This window comes from Xenopus tropicalis, chromosome 6, assembly GCF_000004195.4.
Source record: "Xenopus tropicalis strain Nigerian chromosome 6, UCB_Xtro_10.0, whole genome shotgun sequence".
Lineage (NCBI taxonomy): Eukaryota > Metazoa > Chordata > Amphibia > Anura > Pipidae > Xenopus > Xenopus tropicalis.
In genome coordinates, this window is record NC_030682.2 from 119035229 (window position 1) to 119052516 (window position 17288).

The following is a 17288-nucleotide window of genomic DNA, read 5'->3' on the forward strand; positions in this document are numbered from 1 at the left end:
ATCTGCCATGCTGCGACTGGCAGAATTTACTTTTGATACACTGCAGTGCTCAGGATATCTTGTAACAACCAGTGGGTGCAGGGAGTTTCTGCTTGACAGTTGCTTGAAAGCATAAAAAATGAACTTGTAACCTTAAAGCGTCAGTATAACTTAATTTGGATTCTTATTTCTTTATGTGATTAGTAAAAATGTGTATATATTATTGCTTCCCATATTTGCTAAAGGTGTTAATGGCAGTTGCAGTTTAAGCCTTTCCTAGTATATTGTTGCCTTCCAGGCTGCTGACTACAAGCTTTCTTACACCTCTATAGCCTTTGATTGTGTTATACAATCCTTACAAGTAGCTAGAATGGGACATAGCACAACATCATTGCGCAGTACAGGGCAAAGTCTGGACCAAAAAAGTCATGTTCAACTTCCTTGTCTTCTACACAAAATCAGTAGTCCACTGAGTAGCCCTCTGTATAATAGGCTGTCTTTTTGTACAGCCTAACAGGTTGCAACAGGGTGGGATTTGCAGTCCAATAATATAATCTGTATTTTTGGTGGGTTTACTGCCCCTTTAACAAGTTTCATAACAGAGATTATACCCGATTTCCTTCCCCAGTGGACCCTACACTCTAAAGGTGGCCATAAACGGGCCGATTCTAGCTGACAATATCGGTCCTTTAGACCAACGGGCCTGCCCAAGCGGCATCTGGCCTGAAATTGGGCAGATCTCAATTGTGCAGGTTTGATTGGTGCAGGTTTATCTGGAGCCAGGTACCCTTAATGTACTGTATATGTATATTATGTGTAAAAGAAAACCAGAATACCCCAAGGAAACACATGTGGAGAGAATATGCAAACTCCTTGCTCACATAAATAACACTCTTAACCCTTTAAGTACCACCTGATGAACAGTCTGACAAAAACATACCATTGTGCTGGAATTGCAGAGTCTGTTTTTCCAGGTTGCATTTAAATCTGTGACATGCTGCATGTTTACTTGTAAAACATTGGCAACAAGATCAAAGGCAACTGGCATGAAAAAGGGTTAATAGTAGGAGCTGCTCTTTGTTATCATCAAACCGTGGCAAACATGGGTATTCCCCTGTACTAGGCACAATTGTACAGGAAGGTATTAAAGTTACTGCAAGGGGTGCAGAGGAAGCACACAGGCATTAAAGCATATATCGTGGAGGTTTAGTGGCAAAATTTGCATCAGGACCCTTAGGTCCCTATATATGTCACTGATCGTAGCCCTGTAAGTAGGCCACCCTCTGACTAATGATTGTATACAATCCAGTAATGATGCATGGTTTTATAAATTTGTTAAAGAATAAGTAAACCTTTTTTTTTTTTCTATTAGTAAAATTACTCTAAACAGCCTCCAGAATTACCTACCTTTGTCCCAGCATTCTGTCTGACCTAGTTCCTCAGTTAGAAGTTAATCCTTTCCTTTGCTTCCTTGTGCAGAGTGAAGCCCCGCCCCTACTTCCTGTTCAGGTCTCTCTTCAATTTGACTACCTGTAGTCGACCTGGAGATCTTTCTGGGCATGCCTGGAGGCAGCAGGAGCCAGTCTGTGCATTAGCAGGGTTTTTGTTTTTTTTTGATGAGAGCCTGACCTGCCCCTCTTTAACGTCACTGGAGGAGATGGATCTTGTCAGATGTGTCTTTTTTTTTCTATTTTTCTATCTTTAAAATTACTCTAACCAACCTCCTGAGTAACATATCTTAGTCCCTGCATTCAGTCTGATCAGAAAGTCCTCTTCGACTACCCTGTAGTCAAAGACATGAGAAGAGCTGAACAGGAAGAGGGGGTGGGCTTTAGTCTGTATCAAGAAGTAGAAGAAAGGAGCTGGAAATTTCAACTTATATGTCAGAAACCAGACCAGACTGAATGCAGAGACTAAGGTATGTTATTCTGGGGGTTGTTTTGAGTAATTTTAAAGACAGGAAAAAAAAGGTTTGCTTTTTAAATGTTAGCACTTGGAGCAGCTGGAGTTAGAGAAAGGTGCCCGCAACCTGTCAAAGGCCCAACCTGTGGGTTTTGCTGGTTTCTGGTGGCCCACACACCTCTACAGTCCAGCCATTTTCTGGGATCATCATCCCAGGGTTACAAAGCAGACACATGACCCCCATTATTATGTATAAGGCAGCACTGGATAGCATGACACTACATGGGAGCCTGGGCTGTGGTGCATAGAAACCTTTTTGTGTTTTTTTGTTATGTTATTGTGACCTGACAACTACATTATCCAATTGCATTACTATTTTCTAAAAACAGCAACCTTTTTTGTGAATTGTATTCTTTTACAGAATTTTCTCATAAGACTGCTCAATTACTGATGTGTTTTTTGTGCTATAATCACATATGGAGGGCATTTTACTTTTTTTTACTACATACTGTATTGCAGCAATCAAAACACCTAGTAGTACCCAATGGCCTAATTTAGCAATGGACTCATTCCCTCTTTCCCAAAGCCAAGATAAATATTTGCTGATAGGCAGTGATTCAGCCACCAATCCCACATATTTTTTAGCAAATTTTAAAGCTGGCCCAGTGTAATTTTACTGTGTACAGCTTATTTCCGAAGTCACAAGCTTGTGTTATTTTCAGCTGAAAATCTCTGCATGTTACCGTACTTTCTATTGCCTAAATGGTACTAACAGCCCACAGTTTGTAATTCCTACTCCAACAATTTAAACAGGGACCAAATAAATTTTTTGTGCACTGGTCCTTTAGGTAACTAGGTTGCCTTGCACCAAAAAACTGCAAGGCTTGCTCCTCCTCTGTTGAAGACTTTGGTCCCCCTCCCTCAGAGCCCTTCTGCCTCCCTCTTGCATCCTAACTGAACACCACTTCCGGGTCTGGACATGTTTATCTATATAGGCGTGTGCCTGCCCCGCATCCTCAATGATGTCATAGGTGGGGCGGGTTCAGGTCTATAAATAGGCGCAAAGCTGGGGGCCGGGTTGAGTGCGGGTGGAGAAGAGGCAGGTTAAGGTCAGGTGTCGACCCGAACATCACTACAGTCCACCTTCAAAAATCATGTTCTTATTCATTTTCCTTCTGTTTAGTTTCAAAAGCTAAAGTTATAAAATTTGTTTCTCTTTCCCCATTTCTATATTGCATGTTGCACTGCATGCCTGGGTCCAAGCCTGCAGCTGCCTCGTGAGGTAACTTTGGGCAACTTAGAAAGCTGAAGCAACACATGTTTTCCCAGCGGCAATTTACATTGTTGACAGTGAAAAAGCCTTCAGAGGAGTTTAGTCACCACTAATGGCACACAGGGAGATTTGCCGCCTGCAGTTAAATCTGGGCTACTGTGGGTGACATATCTTTCTGGAATGCTGTTAGCAGCATGTGCAATGCTTAGTTTCAGAAGTTGCAATAAAGTTAATCGCATACCCCTCTATGCTCACCGGCGATTAACTTTTATTGCCGGTGGGAAAGCATTTTGGGGAGATTTGTTGCACGCGGTAGCCCAGATATAACCATGGAAGAAACATTTCCCATGTACCATTGCCCTTAAAGTATAACATAACCCCTTTACACCACTTGAGTCCCATGCAGAAGTTTCTAAACCATGCCATTCATGCTTTCCAAGATGGCGTGCATACCAATACCCCATGGCAGAAATGCAGTTAAAGCCAATCTTGGCCTGCCCTCAGCTTCTTCTTCCACCAGCCAGGGAGAGGAAGTGAAGTGGCCGGAGTTTACAGCCATTAACCCTGTTGCACTTGCCTTTTATTTTGAGAGTCAATTGATATGAAAACATCTCCATGAGTAAACTTTTGGTTCTGTGGGTGTGGGGGTCAACCGGCTCATCCCTATATGACTCCACAAATCAACAGTAACTGTTCCTTCTAATATATAAACAAAAAACTGACAAGAATGAAAGTTCTGTGTGTGACTTGAGCTATACTCCTACTTTGTTATGTTCTAGAGGCTTAGATGTATGGGAGTTTTAACAAATGCCCAGCATTGTACTACATCATCTGATCAGTTGATGAGGCATATCACAGAGGTAGTTACATAGTAACATAGTAACATAGTAAGTTGGGTTGAAAAAAGACATACGTCCATTAAGTTCAACCATAATGCCTATATATAACCTGCCTAACTACTAGTTGATCCAGAGGAAGGCAAAAAACCCCATCTGAAGCCTCTCTAATTTGCCGCAGAGGGGAAAAAATTCCTTCCTGACTCCAAGATGGCAATCGGACCAGTCCCTGGATCAACTAGTACTAAGAGCTATCTCCCATAACCCTGTATTCCCTCACTTGCTAAGAATCCATCCAGCCCCTTCTTAAAGTTATATAATGTATCAGCCAGCACGACTGATTCGGGGAGGGAATTCCAGAACTTCACAGCTCTCACTGTAAAAAATCCTTTCCGAATGTTTAAATGGAACCTCCCTTCTTCTAAACGAAGTGGGTGCCCTCGTGTCCGTTGGAAGGACTTACTGGTAAATAAAACATTAGAAAGGTTATTATATGATCCCTTTATATATTTATACATAGTTATCATGTCACCTCTTAAGCGCCTCTTCTCCAGTGTAAACAGACCCAACTTGGCCAGTCTTTCTTCATAACTGAGACTTTCCATACCCTTTACCAGCTTAGTTGCCCTTCTCTGGACCCTCTCTAACTCAATAATGTCCCGTTTGAGCACTGGAGACCAAAACTGAACAGCATATTCTAGATGGGGCCTTACCAGCGCTCTGTAAAGGGGAAGAATAACCCCCTCCTCCCGTGAATCTATACCCCTTTTAATACAGCTAAAAACCTTGTTTGCCCTTGCAGCTGCTGCCTGGCATTGCTTGCTACAGCCAAGTTTATTATCTACAAGGACTCCAAGGTCCTTCTCCATTAGGGATTTGCCTAGTGCAGTCCCATTAAGGGTATACGGGGCTTGCATATTTTTACATCCCAGGTGCATGACCTTACATTTATCCACATTAAATCTCATCTGCCACTTAGCCCCCCAGATTGCCAGTTGGTCAAGATCCTGCTGCAAGGATGCCACATCCTGGATAGAATTGACTGGTCTGCAGAGTTTTGTGTCATCTGCAAACACTGATACATTACTCATAATACCCTCCCCTAAGTCATTTATGAACAAATTAAACAAAAGTGGACCCAGTACAGAACCCTGAGGGACCCCACTGAGAACCTTACTCCAAGTAGAGAATGTGCCATTAACAACCACCCTCTGTACCCGATCCTGTAGCCAGTTTTCTGTCCACGTGCAAATGACTTCACTAAGACCAATAGACCTTAGCTTAGAAAGCAGTCGTTTGTGGGGAACGGTATCAAATGCTTTGGCAAAATCCAAATAGATTATATCTACTGCATCCCCACTATCCAGCTTCTTACTTACCTCATCATAAAAAGCAATTAAATTGGTCTGACATGACCTGTCCTTCATAAAGCCATGCTGATTACTGCTCATAATGGCATTCTCCACTACATAGTTTGTGATCTAAGCACTGTATATTTGGGACTGATCATAGCTAAGATATAGTTTTTATCATATGCATTTCTCTTATCTTAAAGAGTGATTTAATCTGATGTCTATTCCTATTATAACATTTACATGCTGGCATAGTTACTAATTGGCATTTTATGAAAAACGGGATGGACACCTTTTGCAAAGTCCTAAAAAATTGGAAACAAAGCAGGATTTAGCAAAATAAAAATTTCCACAAATATAATCACTTAGCAAAATTGATTGTTTAAATTTTATTACTAGTCAATATTAGCCCTTATCAGATAGACAACCTTGGTCTTCCCCTCTGTAGAAGGGAGGGGGTCATTGACCCCCGGTTTTGTTTACATTAATGCAAAATTGGGTAAGTGCAGACTTTAAAGGAGAACTAAAGTTAAAATCACTGAAGGGGTGACAAAATGTTAGGCACTCCCAATGGTTATAATCACTTACCTGATACCCTGGGCCAGTGCTACTGTTTGCCATAAACTGCACTGTCCCAGGGGATATCCTCATTTCCATATTCTTCTTCCATCTTTGTTTGTTCTGGTCCAGGTAGGCACTTGCACAGTAAATCGAAAGACAAATTTTGAAACCCTTTCACAATACTGCGTATGTCAGGCTTCTGTTCAAATACCTTGGGCTAATGCAGTTTTCTGCCAACAGGAGCACCAGCCTTGGGCACCCTCTGATTTTAACTTAAGTTCTTCTTTAATGATAGGTATAATGGGAACAATCAGTTTTTTGCAACATAAATATATTTTTGCCACTTTGGTGGGATTTTGCTTAAGATAAACATGCCCTTTTATAACTGATAGTTGTTAATAAACAAGTTATTGCCATGATATGATTTATAGGCTTCTTTCCTGGAACAGAACATGTACAGTAGGCTTGTAATTGTGTACTATCTGTGATCTCTTTGTGCCTCTTTAGCTGACAATTTATCTTACTATTTTTAGTAAGAAATTTACAAGATATCTCTTCGTAAGAGTAATCTGTTTCAGTTGTTTACCTGAAAGGGTTATACCCTAATATAATATATTTCTTATATGATTTAGAAACCAAGCTCAGCTGAATTTCTCTCTAACCACTTCCCCTAAAGCAACTGGACTTCTTTTTGGAGTTATTTTCCAGAGAGTAATAAACAGTTGTCTCCAACTTGTCTGGATACTCTCCCTATAGATCCCCTCATTTGTCCCATATTTGACCTAGCTTTCCCCCCATAGGGGTCCCTAAAACAGTTGAGATATGGCACATGATCAAATGGTAAATGTTTATTTACTGACTTGCATATCCTGGTACTATAGGATTATAACAATGGTTTTATGTATGTGCACTCTTGCTATGAGCTAAAGGGCACTGAACAAATGTTTGACCACAAAAGAAGCCCCATCTCCGCCATAGATATATCATTGGATCAGTTCTTTACAGTCCAAGTTTATAGACAAAAATGGAGAGTTTGAAACTTTCAGGCTGGCAATGATTTTTGCCTGTGCTGGATGTAAATAGCACCAAACCATTTGATTTAGTCCAGTGCTTATACTTGCTGTAAAAATGAACCAGATTTTCTTGGGCATGGATTAGGTGAAGGTGACTTAATGGGCCAAATAGCAGTATTTTGTCCTGAATATTTATTGCTTGTAATGCTAGTATTAAAAACTATGGATGGCTAAATACTGGCTTGATGATCACTAATCGCTGGCACAAAAAGGGACCAAAGTAGCACTAGATATCATGGAGATTTCTCCATTCATCTAGAATGTAGACCATCTGTTTACAGGATGAACATTCTAGAAACCAGGTAAAGCTGGAAGCATAGGGTGGACCCATTACCACATTCTTTGCTGTCAAGTATTCTTGCCAAATAAAATATGAATCTTGTTACTTGTAAATTAGTTTGATGCCTATATAAAATAACTTAATTCAATCGAATACGCCTGACTCTAGGAAACTGGCAGGAACACATATCAGTCCTATATTGAGGTATCCAAAGGGTTAAACAAATTCATAGTCAAGATTTGAGCACCAGTCAGGGCAGACAGAATAGTCAGGAAAAGGAAGAGGGTCAAAACCAAATTATCAGCAAGTTTTGCGCACCCAAGAACTCTGCAAAGCGAAACGTGCAGTTGATTATGGAACATGGCTCTGCATTTCAGCGAGTTTTCACTGGGTCATACAAATACATATGTAATTGGTTTAAATGTGTGGACGTGTGACAGGTTAAATTGGAAAGATGCCACTTGCAACTACTGTATTGTACACATACAGCTGATATTATTAGTCTTCACTAGGGTCGTACCAAATCCCTAACCTAATTCTGAACCTTAATTTGTGTATTTGAGTAAGAGCACAATTGCTATAATCAAAAGCCGACTTTGACACACATTCATCGGACACACAGTCGGACTACAAGTCTTGTCCATGCATACTTTCCTGGACAGAGCAACACAACTAACAATCATGTACATACCTTGTTCAGTAGAGTGCAGGCTCAGACTGGCAATCTGTGGGTTTTGGCAAATGCCAGAGGGGCTGCTTCTTAATGCCATAGACCAGTGTTGTAAAAATGACAACCTGCGGGCTGCATCCGGCCCACAGCCCCCCTCTGTGTGGCCCCCACCTGCCTGGTTGCTGTGACTGCTAACCTTTGTGTAAGCTTTAAATTGTATCAGGGTGAAGACAGACATAGCTACTTAGTAGCAACTACTTGTCACGGCTACTAAACGCCAGGAAATACCCTACCATAGACAATACTGAGAATTGCCTCTGGTAAAATACACATAGAGACAGTTATCAGTAAATGATCAGCAGTGTTTATTTCTCTAGCTGTGGCAAATAGCTGCCTATGTGTGCCATACTCTGCCAGCCCTATGCTGCCTGTCTGTGCCATACTCTGCTTGCTCTTTGCTGCCTGTCTGTGCCATACTCTGCATGCCCTGTGCTGCTTGTCTGTGCCATACTCTGCCTGCCCTATGCTGCCTGTGTGTGCCATACTCTGCCTGCCCTTCCCTGCCTGTGTGTGCTATACTCTGCCTGTCCTATGCTGTCTGTGCCATACTCTGCTTGCCCTATGCTGCCTGTCTGTGCCATAATCTGCTTGCCCTATGCTGCCTGTCTGTGCCATACTCTGCATGCCCTATGCTGCCTGTCTGTGCCATACTCTGCCTGCCCTATGCTGCCTATGTGTGCCATACTCTGCCTGCCCTATGCTGCGTGTGCCATACTCTGCCTATCCTATGCTGCCTTTGTGTTTCATACTCTACCTGCCCTATGCTACCTGTGTGTGCCATACTATGCCTGCCCTATGCTGCGTGTGTGTGCCATACTCTGCCTGACCTATGCTGCCTGTGTGTGTTCCAGACTATGCCTGCCCTATGCTGCCTGTGTGAGCCATACTCTGCCTGCCCTATGCTGCCTGTGTGTGCCATACTCTGCCTGCCCTATGCTGCCTGTGGGAGGTAAACCTGGCAGGGGTTTGTTCTGAGAGTCTGTTAGCATTTGGAAATTATATGGTCCCTTAGGTGTGTAATTATATGCTGGGGGTTGCTGTGCTATAGACAGGGGAGGAGGAAGCATATGGATTTAAGGGTATATCTTAAAATTACATAATATAATGAAGGGTGATATCCCTACAGTGAGCACCAACCATTTGGGTTTTTGCTGCACTACCACAGTTAAAGTGGGTATGGTCTTAAAAGTTCTTGTGATAACATGGGTGTGGTTTGAAGTTGGTGCAGTTTAAAAAGGGGAGTGGTCAAAACTGACTTCCATTATCGGCCCTCTACCATGTAGGCCAGAAAAATTCTGGCCCTTGGTACCACAGAAGTTTGACAGCACTGCCATAGACAATCACTATCTTTTGGACTGCTGGGGGACTATTTGGGTCTCTGTGTACTTGAAACGCCAGGGCCTATTTTGAATGTCCGTTGGGCCCTGACACCCTGGGCAACTTTCCTGCAAAAATTATTTTTTGACTTTACCTTTAAGGAATAATAATCAGAAAGCTTTGTTTTTCAATGAAAATATGATTATTCATAAGCAATGGAAAGTTCTAATTTTCGGTACTACCGTTAGAATTCCATATAAAGTTTCATGAATAAAATGAAATTCCTTTATGCAATAAGCTGATTAGCTTTTGTCCTCACTACAAGACTGTGCTGTGTTTTTTTTTTTTGCTTATGAATCAGAACTAGTATTACTTAAGACCGGCGTTATTTTGTTAGAGACAAAGGATTTCTTTGGAACAATTTTTGGATTGTCAAAGCCAGGAATCTACAAATTATTCTGCATCAGTCAGAGAACAGAGATAGTCTTGTGTTCCCAGTGAAGCGAGCCAATGTGCTTTGTTTTCAGGAAAAATGTTTTTGCTCTCACGAAAATGATTGCCTTTTCTGCAGTTAACATAGTTTTCCTATGAAAGTACAAAAGGGGGAAGTTCACTACAAAGTATAATTGGAATTAAAAGAAAACAATTTTTTTTCAGTATTAAGTAATCACTTTGCACAGAACTATTTCATTCCAGAATGTTTCTTCATAATTGTGGCAGCCAATTATCACTGCAGTTGTACTGACCCCATCTAGCTCTTTTGTCAGCAGTCGGTCAGTCTCTGCATTGCCCTCTAGTGTCAGGGGCAGGACTTCCTCTCCTTTATTGCCTATGGTCTGTGATCCACTCCGACAGGAATTCCTGTTGTCTGCAGTGACACGCTAGGGAGCATGGAGGATACTGACTGCAGGAAGCACTGCTTTTTTGTTTATAGCTGCCTTGCACAAAACTGTGATACGTTTCCTCGTGTTGGAATTATTCTTTTAGGTAAAATTGATTCTAAGAAATCATTTCAGTTTGTTTTGTAGCATCAGCTCTTGTTTGATGGGAAAAGTGGTTTTGTTTATTGAGGACAGGACTGTCTAAGGTTTTTTATATAGTAGGCCAATTATTTTATCTACAGTATGTTTGGGGCCTGAATTGTATCTATTTCATGCAGGGTTATTTTCATTAATTAGAGGGCCCCATACCCCAATTATTAGTCCATTGGACACCTGGGCCCCTGGAAGGAGGGCCAAGCAGAATGATCGCCATTTTGCCCCTGATCTGCCCCAGTCATGCACATTTATGTAGAATTTACATTAAATTTACTTTAAATTTACTTTAAATTTACTTAAATAACAATAATTCAGGACCATCTTGGTGATGTTAGCAATTAATGAATTTATAAGTCAGAATAGCTTAAAATAATTCTGGGGACAGGTGGAGTTCTGTATATATTTACACATAGCTACAATGTGACCAGTAGGAGGCAGATTTATCTACTAATCCTGCAGTGAGATTTTAATATCGCAGGCCCATTGTATCTTTTACTTACCATGGCTTATTCAGTATCATATCATAGAGCAGGGCTCTCCATATAAGGGGCAAGGCCTGGTCTGGCAATCTGTAGATTCTGGCAAATGCCAGAGGGGCTATTAAGTGGGTTGGTGGGAGGCCTCTGTATACTTAAAATGCCAGAGCCTGTGTTCTGCTAATTCATTGCACACGCTTTTTGCTGCTGTCAGATACTGACCTCAAAATATACTGTATATACAAAATATAAACATCACAATATAAGACTGATTAGTAATTTATACAGATAATTACTATGTCAGCTAAGAAACCAGTGCAATTAGCATCAGAATGTAATAACCAGCCCTGTAGCATTAGCTTATATAACAGGCCAACCTCATTTTTTGCTTGATAATTTGCGATGACCCCTAAGCTTAGTATCTCAGCATCTGCTCAAAGCCCACTGAGCATGTGAGTGTCCTTACAACACTTTCCAGTATGGTGAGTTCACATGACAAGTTCTGGATCATTTCTGCTATTGAGATTCAGAAACTTTAGGCAGGTGCAGAAAAGTACAGTATATACAATATGGCATTTTTAGCCATATTCATTTTTAGAGCTTAGTTCTCCTTTAAGTGTCATGATCAGGGATTTTTAATTAGTGCTACTAATCTACGGCACTCGTGAACTATTAAAATCTCAATATTGTGAGATTCAGTTTTTTTTGTCTGATCACGATCTGTAAGAGTTTTCATAATTTTCCAGAATAATTTTAACAGCTTTGAGTTTTCATAAGAATAATTATATATCAAATTATAGACTTTTGTCTATTTACCGAGATAGCATTAAAATCAAATTAATTAGATATGCTAGACAAGTCATAACTTCCATCCATATTACTGTTAATCAGAAGAGGCTTTTGTTTTATCAAAGAATTTCCATCATAAAGACCATTGTCCTATTAGGCATTTAGGCACAAGTCAAGGAAGCAAGAAGTAAACCGGGAAGCAATTGTTGCAGGTTTATGCTGAAAAATTCAAGAGTTGTGAAACAGGAAGCTGAGTAGATACATATAGCATGTGATTATCTAGTACATGCTGAACATTAAACATCCTTTCTCAGCTGCCTTTAGAAGGGACACAGATTAAAGATATGGGATTCATCCTTTGCACAGATTTGGGATAGCAAGGAGTTTCTAGGTTAACACCCTCTATGAACATTAGTTTGAGAGGGCAAAATCTAATACTGGAAATAAATACAATACAATATTTAAATTAATAGTATGCAGGTTGTGGTTTCAGTGTTTTCACAACAGAATGTTTTGCAAAAGGGAAATGGAAAAAAAAGGTCTGAGAAAAGTGCTGGATAGTGTTGTATATGTAGGTGACCAGCTCAGTAATGGAAGAAACATAATTGCACTGAAAAGACAAATACCTGCGGGTTGCAGAACCCCTGGTCTCGGCTAATGGATTGCTTGTTTTCTTTGTGTTTCCCTTTGTCTGTAACTTATTGCACATGAGTAAACATAATGAAATGGCTCTGACAGGCTTGTACCAATTATTCAGGAAATCTTCACTGCTTTTTTGACCTAAATGGCCTGGTTTCTGCTCAGATATCATTGTGGACCTGCTCACTCAGCACTGCTCAAATCCAAGCAGATATGCAAACAATCTTTCTATATGATGCAGTGTTGTGTAAGGCATTTCCATGAATGCGTGGTCAGTATTATTATTACTATCTAGCATCCCATAATGACGGCAAATTCCCACCACTCTGTCTTTGGACTCTCCTGTCAGCTGAAAAGATGTTCAAACATATGTTTTATTCAAATGAAAGTGATTCATGTTTAAATACTATGCCTGTAGAACAGTGAAGCCGTGGTGGCCTCACAGGTTTGAGCAGTGTTTCCCGTGGCCACAGCAAATACTGCAGGTGCCCACATGCAGCCACCATGGCCACAGATGAGCAATAAGCTGCTTTAGAATGTGAATATATGTTGTGGGCACACAGCCTTATAAATAGCACAGGCAAAAGTAAACAGTGCGGAAAACATACCTTCAGGCTTTGTGCTAATTAAGGTATATGTGAAAAGGCACACAATTATCTATACCTAGAAACCAATTGTTTCACTGAACACCGTTTATCTGCAAATAATAAAAACAAATATAAAGCAATGTATATTTATGTACCTTCTGCAATACTTCTCTAGGTTTCATAAAGGTATTACCGGTATGGGACCCATTATCCGGAAACCATTATCCAGAAAGCTCTGAATTATGGGAAGGTCATCATAAGACTCCATTTTATTCAAACAAATCAAAATTTTAAAACATATTTCCTTTTTCTCTATAATAACAATGATTCCCTTGTACTTGATTCCTGTTAAGATATAATTAATCCATATTGTGTGTAATTAATGTTTAAATGATTTTTAGAAGATTTAAAGTATGGTGATCTATATTATGGCGAGACCCCTTATCTGGAAAACCTAAGGTCCTGAGCATTCTGGATTAAAGGTCCTATACCTGTACTAACTTCCAAATAAGGCTTTATCTTGTCCCCAGTCTGGCATAGAGGGGCATTGGCTATCTTTTATATATTTTCTAAAAAGATATGGAAACCCATTATCCAGAAAGTTCAAAATTACAGAAAGGCCATTGTCCATAGACCCCATTATAAACAAATAATTCTAGTTTTTATAAATGATGGCCTTTTTCCCTGTAATAATAAAACTTGTACTTGATCCCAACTAAGATATAATGAATCCTTATTGGAGGCAAAACAAGCCTAATGGGTTTATTCAATATTTAAATGTTGTTTAGCAGAATTAAGTTATGGATATCCAAATTATGGAAAAATCCCTTATCTGGAAAACCCCAGGTCCCGAGCATTCTGGATAACAGGTCCTATACCTGTACATTTTCTTGTGCCAGATATCAAGCAGAGCAGAGTTAAGCTGGACATATTAAGGTTCATAAAATCTGCCCACTCTTACTCTTTCTTTAGATTTATTGACAGCTTATTGCACTGTGGATATATATTCGGATCTTCTAAGGGGCTGCCTGGCTAATAACTGGGCAAACATTTTTCAGATATTTATTGCGCAGGTTTGAAAATCAGAGCGAGGATTTAAAGTACATAAAAAAATCTGCATTTGGCACTGTGTATAATAGCAATGCAGAAATAATAATACAGGTATGGGACGCGTTAACCAGAATGCTCAGGACTGGATAAGCAATCTCTCTGTAATTCGAATCTCCTACCTTAAAGGGGAAGGAAAGGCAAAGTCACTTGGGGGTGCCAAAATGTTAAGCACCCCCAAGTGACTTTAACCGCTTACCTTGTACCCCGGGCTGGTGCCCCTGTTAGGAGAAAATAGCACCAGCCCGGGGCACCTGGAGCGCAGCACTTCCTCCTTCCGCTTTCCACTTCCTAAACTGCCGGTGGCCGGGCATGCACAGTAGAGCGAAAAAGCCGACTTAAATGTTTAAGTTCGGCTTTTCACTCTACTGCGCATGCGCGCGCAGCGAAGCCGGAAGGAGGAAGCGCCGGCAGCTACCCCGGGCTGGTGCTGTTTTCTCCTGACAGCGGCACCAGCCCGGGGTAAAAGGTAGGCGGTTAAAGTCACTTGGGGGTGCCTAACATTTTGGCACCCCCAAGTGACTTTACCTTTCTTTTTCCTTTAAGTCTGCTAATAAAATTATTTAAACGGTAATTAAACCCAATAGGATTGTTTTGGCTCCAATAAGGATTAATTATATCTTAGTTGGAATCAAGTACAAGCTACTGATTTATTAATAGAGAGAAAAAGGACACCATATTTCTTTGCTATTCATAGTGCAGCATCCATGTCATTATATATATAGATAAAGAAATATCTTTGTGTCTGTTTTCATGAATTATTATATAACAAGGAATTGTGTATTTAAGCACAAGTTTCTTGTAAGTTTTATCATAGGAATTCATTTTTTGTTTTGAAAAAAAACTTGACTTACTTGCCTGACATAATTATGTAACATAAACAAGAAGAGTAAATATGATTTACATGTAAAGGAAGATGCTATTTTATGCCAACATATTTGTATTGGTCTGTCTTTTTCAGGTTGCGTAATGGAATTTTGCTCATGTAAAGCAATACTGGAGGTTAACAAAAGCTGATAGAGTTATCTGTTGACTGGATTCCCCCACTTGTCCAGCTAAGATTGTTTACAGTTACAACCCAATGGAACCGAAGTCCAATTGCCCAAGTGTAAGAATCCCCAGCTATAATGAGCAGCGCCAAAATAGGAAGAGATTTACAGTAAGTATGCTTTTACTGGAGGTTACTATTTATGCTTTTTTTATTTAAGATTTAAAGGAGAACTAAAGCTTAACTAAAGAAGTAGGCTAGAAATGTTGTACATTATGTTGTGGGCTTCTGTAAAAGCCAAAGGCAAACACAGCCCTTTAGCAGGGAAGATCTGTGCCCCCAAAGAAGGCCCCAGTAGCCCCTATATTCTTTTATGCTGATTTAGGGAGCAACTAACAGTATACTGTATATATGTTGACATATATGGAATATAAATGTAATGATATAAGTCTAATTAGTAAATAATACAGATTATTAGTACATGGCAGCTCTGAAACCAGTGCAATTAGCATGTGAGTGTAATAATCCTCCCCTTAGCATCACCTTATACGACAGGCCAGCCTAATTTTCTGCTTAATAATTTGCGAAGATCCCTAAGCTTAATTTCTCAACAGCTGCCCAGAGCCCACTGAGCATGTGCATGTCAGAGAGACATTTAACAGAATCCAAGATGGTGAACTCCTCTGTGAATGACTAGATCATTACTGTTATAGAGATGGGGAAACTTTGGGCTGGTGTAGTATGCTTTGTATATAAAATATGGCATTTCTACCCATATTCATTTTTAGACTTCTTTAAATGGCAATTTAAAAAGCTTTTAGTAACACACAAATTATTGTCATTTTCCAACATATTCTGCAGCATTTTACAGAGATTATACATCATTCACATCAGTCCCTGCCCCATTAAAGCTTACAATATAAGTTCCCTAATACACACACTGGGGACAATTTTATCAGGGGGACATGTATGTTTTTGGAGAGTGGGAAAAAACGTATGCAAACATGGCGAGAACATGCAAACCCCTCACAATGTATAGATACAGTATAATCAGAAAGTTAAGGAACTTGATTATTTGCATAATGCTGTGATTTTTGAGGATGCCTTTTTTCCATGTTTTCATGTATTCGGTATCACAGCATCTAGTCACATATACTCTGCTGTAAATATGAGTTTCTGTTTAGATAAGTGAGTTTGCGTATGAATGTTTGTGCAAAGTAGAAAGTGCTATTGTAGTGGCTATTGTAGTTGTACATTCACCTGAGATTTACACAATATTACCCCCAGAATTACCTCTTGCCTCCAGAAACGGCATGAACTCTGCATTTTTAGTTCATAACAGGCTGGCTAGCTAGCCAAGTGTTTAAAAAAATGCCTGTTATAGAGATGTTTATTCAAACTCTTAGTCAAGAGAGCATGAAAATTGGCAAAGCAAACTTTGTTTCTTTCTTATCAGCTAATTACAGTTAAAGTATAAATTCTGGTATATTTTCTTTCCAGGTTTACAAGGTTATAGTGTCAATGGGGCGAAATGAGTGGTTTGTTTTCCGACGATATGCAGAGTTTGATAAACTTTATAACACAGTAAGTATGTTGTTTATTGATACTGATACTGGTAATTGATCTAGTCTTGCAGCCCACCATTTTAGTTTTGACTAATTTCTGCCCCCTTAAGTTATATAACTTTTTTGCGTTTTTGGGCATCATTTATCCTAAACCTGATGCTAAGCTAGTAATAAAAATGCTCCCTAGGGTCAATAAGACATGGAACACATAAGGCTATTTTATCTGTACTGTTAGATTGCTTTTATGGTGTATATTTTAAAAAAATTATATTTTGTACTTTATCTTCATAGTCATAGTGGTGACTGCAGCCTAATCCTTGCAATTGCTTAGTTCCACTTCAAACTTTAACAAGAGAAAATTCCTTGATCTTTGTTCTTAAAAAAATAATGAACTTATCCATGTGTGTCAGATTGTGCTTTAGTTTCATTTACACGGGATCATAGGAGCAGCACCCTAGGAGTGTTTACATGTATATGTGTAAGTCCTTCTGCTTCGGATCCTCCTGTGTGCAATTAGCTATATGGAGCATGTGCAGTTGATGCCAATCAACAACATGGGGCATGTGCAGTTAAAACACATAAGCCAACCCTGCTTCGTATTCTGTGGGATTTTGTTTACCTTTAAGTAGACAAATGTTAGAACCAACATATGCCACCTATGTTAGATTTCTGTGTGTTTTTTTGTTCCCACTGGTAACTACCTGGATTTATGCAACACGGAATCCAACAGATCAAATGGAGTTTGAGATTTGTTTGGTAGTGATCTACACTGCCTGTAGATATAGAGCCTGGCTACT

General features: G+C 39.8%; 1 protein-coding gene across 1 annotated transcript in view; it reads left to right on the forward strand.

Moving 5' to 3' along the window:
- The window catches only part of sgk3 (serum/glucocorticoid regulated kinase family member 3), a 47659-nt gene that overhangs the window by 1467 nt on the left and 28904 nt on the right, over positions 1-17288 (forward strand). The window contains exons 2-3 of the mRNA XM_012965262.3: positions 14900-15097; positions 16427-16510. Of these exons, the coding sequence (XP_012820716.1) occupies positions 15020-15097; positions 16427-16510 (162 nt within the window). The 5' untranslated portion in view covers positions 14900-15019. The remainder of the gene's footprint in view (positions 1-14899; positions 15098-16426; positions 16511-17288) is intronic.